Source organism: Canis aureus, chromosome 1 (genome assembly GCF_053574225.1).
Source record: "Canis aureus isolate CA01 chromosome 1, VMU_Caureus_v.1.0, whole genome shotgun sequence".
Lineage (NCBI taxonomy): Eukaryota > Metazoa > Chordata > Mammalia > Carnivora > Canidae > Canis > Canis aureus.
The window spans coordinates 25,153,178-25,166,371 of NC_135611.1; the positions used below are offsets into that span (position 1 = coordinate 25,153,178).

Sequence of the window (13,194 nt, forward strand, 5' to 3'; positions counted from 1 at the left end):
AGGCAAGCTTTTAAAATGTATTTAAATTCAATTTAATTAACATATAGTATATTGTTCGTTTCAGAGGTGGAACTTAGCGACTCGTCAGCTGCTCATAATAACCAGTGCTCATTCCATCAAGTGAGAGGCAGGGTTTCTTTTTCTTTTTTTTTTTAATTTATTTTTTATTGGTGTTCAATTTGCCAACATATAGAATAACACCCAGTGCTCATCCCGTCAAGTGCCCCCCTCAGTGCCTGTCACCCAGTCACCCCCATCCCCCGCCAAAGAGGCAGGGTTTCAACTGGATCCTGACTTACAAGGCCGTCTCCACCATACGTTGCTATCCAAAACTCCCGTGTGTACAGACATGAGTAGTCCGCTAATAACCAGTTTCTTTTGATATTTGAAACTAAGAACCCTAGATGCGATGCTCTGACTTTAGCTGTGCATCTTTCAACATTTCTGATGTCTGAGCCCTAGCCCGAAGAGTTGGTCTTGATGGTCCAAGGTGCAGACTGGGCAGCGGTTGTCACTACAGATCCTCAGAATGACCCTGATGAGCAGCCAGGATGAAGGGCCACTGCCTGAGAACATTAAGCCCCCTTTTTCACTAATAGTATTTTATTACAATATTTAGTTGGTACTTGCTAATCTACTAAAAACTTCTCTCTTAAAATACGTATTTGGATGATTCCTGGACATTAAGGTCCGGTTGCTAAAACTCTGTCCTGCCAAATGGGTATTTCAGAAGATCTGGAACACAGGTGTGAGCAACCCCCAAACTACATACTGACCCACTAACGACAGAAAACATCCTCAATGAAATAAAACTTGAGAGAGAAAGAAGATAGAAGAATAAAAATAATGTTTTCTTACTATATTTCATTCATTCTTTGTGGAACTTGTTGGGTATTTCTGCCAATTCTGAAGTTGAAGGATATCAAATGTTTAAACATTGGAAATATTTTGGCTACAAATTCATGGTGATTTGAGATGTGTAATACTGGAACGGAATACAAAAAGAACAACGTGGGAACTTATTAGTTTTTCCTTCAGGAGCTATAGACATGATTTCAAAATCTGTAATACTTAAATAATCCCTCTTCTTTAATTGGGATTTTTTAAATGAAGAAAATGGTATTCCATTCTGCCATAACTCTGTTTCTTATGAAAAAATGTTCTGAACTGCTAACAGATTTTAGAATCACTTTACATATATACTCTTAGTAATATAGAATCTTCTCCAAACTTAAGGGCTGCTGTAGTTTCTCTACGTTCCTACATGAAGCTTTCTGATGATTTTGTGACTTTGAATTGTCACAGCTTCATAACTAATGCTGAGACAGCCCTGGAGACACAGTGGCCCAACCTCTCAAGTCACAGATGAGGAAATAATCCAGAGAGAACTCCTGATTTACCCAGAGTCAAAAAAATGAAATCCTTGTAATGGAACATAAAGCCCAAGATTTCTATCAAATTGAGGGGAAATTATTTTTTTTGTACTGAATATCATTCTAATTATATACAAACTAATAACCAGTTGGAGCATACCATGTGAGAGAGGAAGAAAGGAAAAGAATGATTCTATGAATCCCAAACTTACATACAAAAAACCCCCCACTATATTAAAAACAAATTAGGGGGCACATCGAACTAGCTCGGTTAGTACAGCATGCAATTCTTGGTCTCAGAGTCATAAGTTTGAGCCAAACATTGGCCATGGAGCCTATTTTAAAAAAGGTTTTTTTAAGGACCACTAGCTTACCAATTTTATACTTTACACCTAAACTTGGACAAGCTTCAAAGATAAATGCTCAATCTTGAATTCCAGGAGGACAAACTTGTATCTCAGAGATGAAAGTTAATCCACTTGGTAGAGTCAACATTCTATTAGTTAAAAGACAACAAAAGCACTTGAAAGTTGCTAAGAGAGAACAGATCTAAAATGTTCTCACCCCAAAAAAGGAAGTAATCAGGTGACCTGGCCCGGGTGGTTAGCTAATGTGATAGCAGTCATCATTTTGCAATACGTAAATGTATCGAATTAACATGTTGTACACATAAACTCTTATGATGTCAATCATGTCTCAATAAAGCTGGAGGGGGAGGAGGCAACAAAAAGTTGTTCTCAATTTCTCTACACCCTTTTTTAAAAGCCTTGGTTTTCACAGATATAATATCTCAGTCACAAAATAAGGACCTATATACGGTATTACATCACAGCTGTAAAACCAGCCTTTTCTGTGAATTGGCAAAGTAGTCTATGATATCTATTTCTGTTAAAATTCATATAGCAACATCGACTCATTCAGTTCACACTTCTATCATTCACAAACCTGAAAACTGAGAGTGATTCCGGCTCCAACATTTTTGACATTAAAATCTAGCATTTGCTCTCAGTCAGTAATTTTCTGACATCAAAATCTAGGATTTTGCTCCTAGTAAAAACCAGGATTTGCCTTCTTAATGTACCTACATTGTGAATAACAGAGATTAAACTTAGCTGTTAGCAACGTAAAGGTGAAGAATTAATAGGTCTCCAAAATTAGTATAAATAATTTTACCACAACCAACCTAAGTTTACATTTCCTAGCATAGAGATGACAACAATATGTTTATTGACTTGTATACACATCGCCTACTCCCCAGCAAGGCACAGGTCTACCTACCATAAAAGGAAAAGTTCAATAAAAATGAAAAACAATGAATAAAAGACAAAAAACATGAACCAAAAAAATGCAAGGGAAAAGAGAAAAAAACTTTGTGACTTAAGAGAGCTCTAGTAACCGGCCATTAAATTAAACTCCAAGCAAAGACTCAGCCACAGAGACAAGGAAACCAGAGACGTAGATGGTGGTGAGCCCTCGCTAGCTGATAACGGTAGGCATCCCGATTAATCAGAAACAGACTTTCTCCTGCTTCAGAGACTTAAAAGTGCCCGTCACTGTTATAAGGGATGCTATACAACAGCACGGAAGCTATCGCAGGTATCAGTTTTGTCAAAAAGTGAAAAAAAAAGGCTCTGCATATGGTTATTTCCTTTACCAGCCTTCAGTGCATTGAGCGTACTGGACTAGTTTCTATTAAGGAAGCCAGAATGACAGCACCAGAAAGTAGTGATTTAGTGAATTATGAAGATAAGACTTTGAGAATCCTCAGAAACGGAAAACTAATCCTTAGGGCTATTCTTCTCAAATGTCAGCTTCTGACAGCACGCGAATGGCGTAAGGATGATAATACGTATATTCTCCTACGAAATTTTTTAATGCAAAGAATACATTTTGAGTAAACCTGTAAGAGACTTAGCATCTCACATGTTAGCAGCACTGATCTCTTTGGAGATCTGAGGGAAGAGATCTGCAGAAGTTACGTGTGCCTCACCTCATAGCACACGGTCACCTACCTGCACAGCAGGTGGAAAGTCCAATGTAAAGACACTATCACTGATGATGCCCTCCCCTCCCTCAGAGACAGAGCCAACTCTCCTGGTTATAAATTTGGAACAAAGGGGAATTTAATTAGAAGGTTTATATTCTGTATAATGAATTAAGTTACCCACAAGCATTTAATAAAAATTGTATCTTAAGTGTTGCTACTGAAACCATGCTGTCCTTCAAAAAGATGAATATGACATGATAAAAGGATATTGGCTCATATAGTAAGATTAACATAGAAGAGCCTCCCATCAAAGATAGTAATAAAATTTTTTAACTCAATCCATTTTATGATATGGCTTATCTTTCTCACTAAGGTGCTGAAAAGAAGATTTTAACGTGTCTGAAATTATCTGAGAACTATAAATGAAAAATGTGCTCTTAAAATTCCAAGGTATTTTCGGGCTTCACACTTCTAGTCCTACGATTACCTCTTAGTGCGACTTTAAACATTGCCCAACTTTCATCAAAAGGCATTTTAAAGATCAATAAAAGCCGTTTTAGATCTTGAATAAGCAAACAGCACTATTTCTTTTTTTGTGTTTAAAACCAATGAATGAATGAATGAATTTGTTTCTGTGTTTTTCTGTATATAGAATGTCAGAAGGTATTCTTACTAACTTAGCACAGCACTAGAGCCAAGCGGGTAAAAGCTACCTTAAAACACTTTTTTAAAAAAGATTTTTATTTATTTATTCATGAGAGATAGAGAGAGGGAGAGAGAGAGAGAGAGAGAGAGGTAGAGATACAGGCAGAGGGAGAAGCAGGCTCCGTGCAGGGAGCCCGACGTGGGACTCGATCCCGGGTCTCCAGGATCACACCCTGGGCTGAAGGCGGCGTTAAACCGCTGAGCCACCGGGGCTGCCCCTACCTTAAAACACTTTGAGGAACAAAGTGTTCATCAATATATGCAATGCACCCGGGAAAACAGTTTGAAAGGATGCTGCTCAAAATACAAACAGTGGCAACCTCTGGGTGCTAGGGTCATTACGTAATTCATGAGTTCTTTGACAATTTAAGTATGATTTTATAATCAAGGAAAGTATAAATCCTATTTTAAGGGGAGAAATCTCTGTGAAAATCTCTGTGAAAACAGATTTATTTATTTATTTATTTATTTATTTATTTATTTATTTATTTATAAAACAGATTTAGAAGGCTAAATCTATCGCAATCCTAACTTTAAAGGCAGTAATAAAGTACCCAATTCCCCATGGCATCATCCAAAGAGAAACCCAGACAGACAGCTCCAGCCCCGTAAGGATAAGCACTATTTTAGTTACACCTCATTTCATAAAGTGCATATTGACCACCTATCATGGATGGAGCAGCGGTGGCCGAAGGGATACTGGCTAGTTGGCAGTAACTGTGAGGGGAGTGGTGAGTGGAAGAGGCCCGAGAAGGCCTGTGGGTCACCGGACAAAAAGCTGCTTTACTCGGAGACCTGAGGCATTAAAGAATATTAAGCACATGCACAGATGTATTCTGACACTTTAAATTATTCTCCTGCAGTCCGGTGTGTTTAAGAGCTTGTGTGTGTTAGAGAGAGAGAGAGAGGGAGAGAGAGAGAGAGACACAGGTAGAGGGAGAAGCAGGCTCCATGCAGGAAGCTCGACGTGGGACTCGGTCCTGGGTCTCCAGGGTCACGCCTTGGGCTGAAGGCAGGAACTAAACCATGGAGCTACCCAGCGATCCCCCCCACCGCCCTCTTTTCCTATTTTCAGTTTCTCCACATGTCATTTCCATCTAACATTATATTTAAATATATGCATAATCTTTTTCCCCCACTAGAATATAAACTACACGAGGGCAGGTAGAGATTTCTGTCTGCCTGGCTTTACTGAGGAATTCTTAGGGTCTGGAAAAGGACCTGCTATATCGTAAGTATTCAGTAAATCTTTGTCAAATAAATCAATGAACAGAAATAAAAGCTCATCCAGTGGTTCTTATAGGAAACACAATTAACTACTGGCATCCCTTTAGTGAAGAAGGTTTTCTCTAACTGAGCAAATACTTCTTTTCTACTCTTGGGGTAGAGAAGAGATAAAAAGGAGGTAAAACACAAATATATTACTAGCAAATCATGTAAGATTTTTTAAGGCAAAGAGTGAGTCAAAATTATAAGCCAAAATAGTTTCTGATTACCTGTGGTCTTGTCTTCATTTATGGAATTATTCTCTCCCTAGTGTTCAATGTCATAAATATTTAGGCTTTTTCCATCTGTCTCTTCCCAGTCATCTGGCCTAATTCCTAAACCACAATATTCTCTCTCAGTGCAGCCTTGTGTGTTTTGGAGAGAAAGCCCATCGTCTGGCTAGAGCATTAGACTGTTTGCTCAGGAAACAGCCAGCTCCTTCCCTGGCAGCTTCCGGCACCCTGAGAACTGGGTGTGGACACGGAGTTCTCCACCTGTTTATTTTTTATTATTTACAGACAAGCTCACAGGAGCCAGGGAGTAAGACAGGTATTCATTGATTCACAGTACTGCTGACTCAGTCTTGTCCTCAAGTCGATCAGAGCGAGTTATTTTCTCCTACTTGAGTAAAAACTGCTCACTTTCTTGTCTTGAGCCTGACAAGGCTGTCTGCCTGGGGTCCTCCAACTGCCACACGCCCCTTAAGAAACCTCCTTCTCTGAAAACTTACACCATCCGAGACCTCCACAAATCCAACCTTGCTAACCTCAAAGCGCAATGGGGAGATGGCTGTATAAACTCCTGTGTTCTCTGCCTGCTTTAGCCAACCCACACTGGAACTTTGAGATGCTACCCTTATACCTTTTTAATAGTTAATAAGATGCTCTACCGTAAGGAGAACTTCCCTTTCCCCAGTTAAAGAAGGTTTGTTACCTCTTGTTTTGTCTCATTTCCCCTACTGGTTTCTTGGAACCCCTTTTGTCCCCTCAAATAAACTTCCCACTTCAGGCCTTATTCATCCCTACTGTCCTCCAGGATAAGCTGATGACCTCCTATCCATGATGGTGCTCACTCCAGTCAAGTCTTTTTTAGTTTTTAAGATTTTATGTATTTATTCATGAGAGACACAGAGAGAGAGGCAGAGACACCGGTAGAGGGAGAAGCAGGTTCCCTGCAGGGAGCCCGACGTGGGACTCGATCCCGGGACCCCAGGATCATGCTCTGAGCTGAAGGCAGATGTTCAACCGCTGAGCCACCTGGGCGTCCTGACTCCAGCCAATCCTTGAAGCTCCTTTACAACATACATGACCCCAGAGATGCTCAATGTCGGTTGATGTCCAGAGGAAGATCTTCAGATCCTTTAAAATAAGGGTCTTTGGTTTCCACAACTAATCAAATCCAAAGCTGGGATCAATGTGAGTGAAAAGCCATTGCCATGTCCTCCCTCAAACGCCATAGTTTAGAGGGAGAAAAACTAGCGAGCAGGGGAACCCTCTTGGCTCCCGCTGGCCCAGGACCAATCCTGCCTTGGACAGGAGCGACGTGGAGGCTGCAGTGCAGCCCCGCACTCTACTTCCATCCATGGCTCTGTCTGACTGGAGAAAATGACCTACTCCTGACACCTGAGACCAGGTGAGAATCTCAAGTTCCACAAAGACAAGACATTTTTTTTTTTTGTCCTGAATATGCTCATTTCAGGCCTTTGAATTTCTTTACAGTTCCATGCACAAATTAAGGACTTCCTGAATTCTTTTGCCTATTTCCCCAATCACCAAAAAGAGACTATTTCTGGTAGACCTAAGAAATTTCAAAACAATCTGATTAACAACCTGAACGAGGGTCTTAAAACGCACCTTCCGCAGTGGAGCGCTGGTTGATAGAACTCTGACCCTCCGCCATTAGCTAGTGTGTCGCTCTGCTCGAGCCTTCCCTGAGGGCGTGCCCGGGTGGAAGCCCGTCCCCCTTGTGTGGTAGACCTGATAGCATAGGACACAAGACCTCTGGCCACCAGTTGCTCTTGGTCATCTGTCCTCAAGCCTCTTCCTATGATCCCTCTGCTCCAACCTTCATGGAACTGTGTCTCCCTTTAAAGGCTAGATTTACTCTCCGCTGTCATCTGGCTACCCTTTTGCACCCCCGCCAACAGAATGGGCCTCAGACACCACCAATGACCTATCCAAGGACTTGCTCAGCGTGGAGACCAGGTCAGCTGGACTGATAGGCAGTGAACCATCAGTGGTTCCATAAGTGCAGCACACGATGAGGACAGCTCACGCGGCTTCCCAAGCCACCCGCCTCGGCACGGAGAACTCACGTGGGTTGTCCCTCCAGCTCCAGCTTTCCTGCTGAAGCCAACTCCATTCCATCTCGTGCCGTCCTTAATGGAGATAGAGGTAAACGGTCTCACCTTAATAACCAATCACACCCTCCAATATGGTCCTGAGGTTACCCTTTACTTGGTAAAGATTTTACTTATTTGAGAGCGAGAGCGAGAGCGGGAGTGGGAGCAGGAGCACACATGCACTGGGGCAGGGACAGAGGGAGAGAAGCTCAGGCAGATCCCGTGCTGAGCGGGAAGCTCGACCCCGGGCTCGGTCTCGCAAGCCCATGATCACGACCTGAGCCAAAATCAGGAGGCAGGCACTTAACGTCTGAGCCACCCTGGTGCCCCCTGAGGTTACTCTTTAGCTTTCTTATCTCCAAACTCCAATTTCTCCTATTTGTCCACATTACCGGAAAGAGTAAATACACTAAATGGACATGGAGTGGAGTTTTAATGCTATTTCATAGACACTATAGGAGCTTTTCCCAATACTATTTCTGTACAAACATTTATAAAACAGACAAAAATAAACGACAAATGTGGCATAGAACCCGAGTCCCCAAGTATACACCAAAAGCAAATTCATAAAAAAGAAACACAAACCAAAGTAATTTTTCCGTATATTTAAGTAAAACAAAGCACTCGATTTAAAAATGTAACCCTCCTGATCCACACCCAAGACTGCCTATGTTCCTTGCTTTTTATTTTCTACAGCACTTAACACCTTTTAATAAGTCCTACAATTAATTTTTTTATATTGTTTATAGTCTCTGATCGCTAGATTTTAAGTTTGTCTGAATGTAAGACATTTTTAAGGTAATGTTTAATGTTATTTCCCCGAGGCCTAGAAAAATATCCGGCATGTAATAGGTTCCCAAAAAAAAAAAAAAATGCTGAATGAAGGAAAGTTTATTCTATCAAGTAAATAGGTATTTATAAATCATAGATAACATGTGTCTCCTCTACTTTAAATTATTCTATATGTTGGCAAATTGAACACCAATAAAAATAAATTTATTAAATGAATAAATGAATAAATAAATACATTCTTCAATCTACTCCGATCACCTTTAGAATATAGTCCATACGAGGTAGGAGTATAGGACTCTTCCTCCCACAGTGCTCCTGACCACCTTTACAAACCCATTTCCCAGCTCCTCTGCACATCACTCTGGAAGCCAGACGCACCACAACACGAAGATGTTCTCAAGCACCCTGTGGCTTTCCATCACTGTGCTTTGGCGCACCCTACTTCTCCTGCCTAGAATGCCTTGTTCTTCCCACCCCTTGTCTGACAAATGCTTACTGACCTTTCAGGAGAAAAACTTAAAAAAAAAAAAAAAAAGCCACGTCTGTAAAGCCTTCCCCAACCTCTCCATGCCCACTATGAGAAACTACCGCTGCCTCTCTCTGTGTTCCCATGGCAACCAGCACATCCCTCCAGTCCCGTGCTTGTCGTGCTGCTGTCATTGTTTGTCTGTCTGTCTGTCTCACCCACTGGTGAGACCTCGACCTCTTTCCAGCCCACAACACACCATATCTTTGCATCCCCAGCATCTAGCAGGGCAGGTGATTAATAATTGCTTGGACTTCTATTGAATCCAAAGCGTGGGGAGGGGAAGGGAAGAAACAAGCACACTTTGGGGTTCAGTTTTGTTTCTTTTACTTGTGCCTGAAATCTAGGCTTTCACCACAGACATGTAAGTTAAAGGGAAAGATGTAAGAGACGCAGAACAGTTTCCCTCCACCGGTTTTGTGTTGAATCGGAAGGGTCCAATTGTCTATGCTGATTTAAGCTGTTAAATCGAAAAATAAAAATAAAAATAAAAAAACAAATTAAAAAAAATAAGCTGTTAAATCGGTGTAAATCCTACAAACTATCGTACGCATCGTCTCTCCACTACATGTCCAAAATTAGGAGCCAATAAACACTACAGGTAAGTGTAAGTACAGATGTTTTCACACTGAGAAAATCCTACACAAATTCTACACCAAAATTACAAAGTGTCAGTGACCACAGGTTTCCTATGAGATGAAGGACACATGAGAGGGGCCTCATAAGCAGGACTTTGGACAACCCTTCAGGTGCGTGTGCGGGGACCAGCCCTGTAAGAGGTGATGCTGGGAAAGGAGTGTGGCTCTGGCGTCCGTCAACCTGCTATCGAGGACTGACAGGCAAACGTCTGTAGTTCTTTCTGACGTTTAGAGGCTTTGTTTTATCGCATTAATATTGGTGTCATCCTAGCGAGTTACCACTTGTCTAAAACTCTGACGATGTGGGGCCTTTGGGGAAGAAGGCTTCCGATTTTAAGGCAGCTTAGGAAAAACCCCACTTGCCACATTTCCCACTGAGCTGTGACTTCAGCTGCTCCTGGAACTGGGAGGGCTGGGCCCTGGGTGCTCACACTCACTCTTTCCCCTGCATTCCTTACAGCTAATCCACTGTTTCCTCTTACCTGCAGGAGGCCTCTGCTGGTTTCTCCACAGCCTTGGACAAGTGTCAACCCTCCTATTTTATTTTATTTTATTTTATTTTATTTTATTTTATTTTAAAGATTTTCTTTATTTATTCATAAGAGAGACACAGAGAGGCACAGACACAGGCAGACAGAGAAGCAGGGAGCCCAATGTGGGACTCGATCCTGGGTCTTCAGGATCACACCCTGGGCCAAAGGCAGGTGCCAAACCGCTGAACCACCCGGGCTGCCCTAGCCCTCCTATTCTTCACCTTCCCCCTCAGACTAACCAAAATGCAAGCAATCACCTTTCCAACCTTCGTGTCACCAAACACCAGATGCCCTGACCCTTTGCTTTCTTTGCCCCCTACTGTTATTCACCTGATCATTTAGCACCTGGTCAACACCACTGTACGCCAGGCCCTGGTGTTAGAGGCTTCCTGCACGTTACCTTAGATGAGGAAGCTGATGCTCAGGAGGCTCCACTGAGCAGATGGCCACCTGGGGAAAAGCCGGAAAACAACTGCTTGCATGCTCAGTCTCCCCTGCTCTGTGCTCTGGGCCCCCAGGCCCACAACAAGCTATGGTGTGCAGACCAGAGGTGGAGGGGCAGGCAGACGGGGCTCCTGTGCCAATGGTGTAGTCACAGCATCTACAGACTGGAGGAGAGTGGGGCAGAGCCTAGGCTCATTTCCTAAATCCCACACAACCTCCCTGTCTATCTACTGCTTCTCTCCAGGACACGAATGGCCTGGAAATAAGTGTCAAGCCGTAGAGAAGTATCCTCACACATGGACTCAAACACTCGTGCACAATCACCGTGCCGCTCCCCGCCACACAGTCAGCACGGGCCCGAAAGGCAGCTTGACTGTCTCATCCTGCGCAGCTATCCCATTCTATGGAGATTTTTAAAAAAATTAGTCTGTGGTACTAAATGCAGAAAGATAACCTCTGATCCTATTAAAATATTCAATGATTATTTCGCTCGATGGCCCTGGAATGCTTTCCTCTGTGTAATGTGCAGGAGGGCTATGTAGGGGGGCTTCCCCGTCCTGTCACCGCACTCCGGGGCTGCCCTGGTGAGAGCAGCCTGCCGACCTAAGCATCTGCCAGGCTGCGCTGAGTTCCTTGCACACTTGGGACACAGAGGCTTGACCTGCCTTCCAAAACCAGCGGAAACTAACATTTTGTATGCTGTCCAGAGTATTCTAGACTGAGTGCCGCTGCATAGTTGGCCCCTGCCCGCTGCAGACCCCCAGAAGGGTGCGTCCGGGCTGGACGGGGACTGCTACGTGCTGTAAGCTGCGCAAGGAAGTTCTGCATCGGGCTCCAAGGCCTGAACGACGCCGAGCTTGGATTCCTCTAGCAGAACAGACATCAGAGCTCAAATGTGCTTTTGGGAAACTTACCTGCAACTAAGACCCATACTCTTTATTTCTGTGAAGAACTAAGGTGTTAAAAAGACCTGCTAGGTGTGTCTTAAGAACCTCCCCCTCTTTAAAAAAGGTTCTCAATCTTGTGGCACTTTTTCTGTTATAGATCACGAGTGTGGCAGCTAGTCAGCGAGGCACAGACAGCGGTTTGTGCTGTGACGGGGCGTGCAGGGCGGCGCGAGGGATCTGTCCTCCCCCAGGCAGGCACCACGTTGACGCAGGCATCTCAGCAAGACCACCGCACCGGCGTCTGTGTATGGGGGGCCTATGTGATGTGCACCGCAGCGTGTCTCCAGCCTTCCACCAGCTGAGGACGGGGAACGCTAGGGCTGGAAGAAACACTAGGAATTGTGTGATTTCCAACCCCCTTATTTTAGAGACGATGAATCTCAGGCGCAAAGAAAGGAGGAGCTATAACATGGTGGAGCTAGAATCAGAACCCCCGGGGCCACATCCGGGGCGATCACTGGTTGCCTAGCTGATCTTGCACCAATTACTTATCTTCTCCAGGTGACAGTTCACAGGCTACCTCAGGGGGATATTTTATTTTATTTTATTTTATTTTATTTTATTTTATTTATTTTATTTTTTTAATTTTATTTTTAATAAATTTATTTTTTATTAGTGTTCAATTTGCCAACATATAACATAACACCCAGTGCTCATCCCGTCAAGTGCCCCCCTCAGTGCTTGTCACCCAGTCACCCCCATTCCCCGCCCACCTCCCCTTCCACCACCCCTAGTTCGTTTCCCAGAGTTAGGAGTCTCTCATGGTCTGTCTCCCTTTCTGATATTTCCCACTCATTATTTCTCCCTTCCTCAGGGGGATATTTTATTTTATTTTATTTTATTTTATTTTATTTATTTTATTTCATTTTATTTTTAATAAATTTATTTTTTATTGGTGTTCAATTTGCCAACATATAGCATAACACCCAGTGCTCATCCCACCAAGTGCCCCCCTCAGTGCCCGTCACCCAGTCACCCTTACCCCCCGCCCACCTCCCCTTCTATCCCCCCAGTTCGTTTCCCAGAGTTAGGAGTCTCTCATGGTCTGTCTCCCTTTCTGATATTTCCCACTCATTATTTCTCCCTTCCTCAGGGGGATATTTTATTTTATTTTATTTTATTTTATTTTATTTTATTTTATTTTATTTTATTTATTTTATTTTATTTTATTTTATTTTATTTTATTTTTAATAAATTTATTTTTTATTGGTGTTCAATTTGCCAACATATAGCATAACACCCAGTGCTCATCCCACCAAGTGCCCCCTCAGTGCCCGTCACCCAGTCACCCTTACCCCCCGCCCACCTCCCCTTCTATCCCCCCAGTTCGTTTCCCAGAGTTAGGAGTCTCTCATGTTCTGTCTCCCTTTCTGATATTTCCCACTCATTATCTCTTCCTCATGGAGATATTTTAAAGATGAAATTACATAACTCATGTAAAGAACTTAAAAGACTCCCAGACATGTAATATTATATCTGAAACTAAGCTTGAGCCAAGCCACGATCTAAAACTGGCTTAATGACTTCCATGCTGCTTTCCAACTTAGGTCATTACTATATTGTACAGGTTGTAAAAGGACAAAAAGACTGAATGAACATCAAAGAACTTGAATCTGTGTCATATATGTCTATCTACGGAGGC

The 13,194-nt window shown here is 42.8% G+C and overlaps 1 protein-coding gene across 14 annotated transcripts in view; it reads right to left on the reverse strand.

The window, feature by feature from the left end:
* LDLRAD4 (low density lipoprotein receptor class A domain containing 4) overlaps positions 1–13,194 on the reverse strand; it is a 382,754-nt gene that overhangs the window by 177,198 nt on the left and 192,362 nt on the right. The window contains exon 1 of one of the 14 annotated variants that reach the window (XM_077893174.1): positions 859–883. The exons of the other annotated variants lie outside the window; for them this stretch is intronic. Within the exon in view, the coding sequence (XP_077749300.1) occupies positions 859–868 (10 nt within the window). The 5' untranslated portion in view covers positions 869–883. Of the gene's footprint in view, positions 1–858; positions 884–13,194 lie in introns of those variants that run through there. 14 annotated transcript variants of the gene reach the window in all.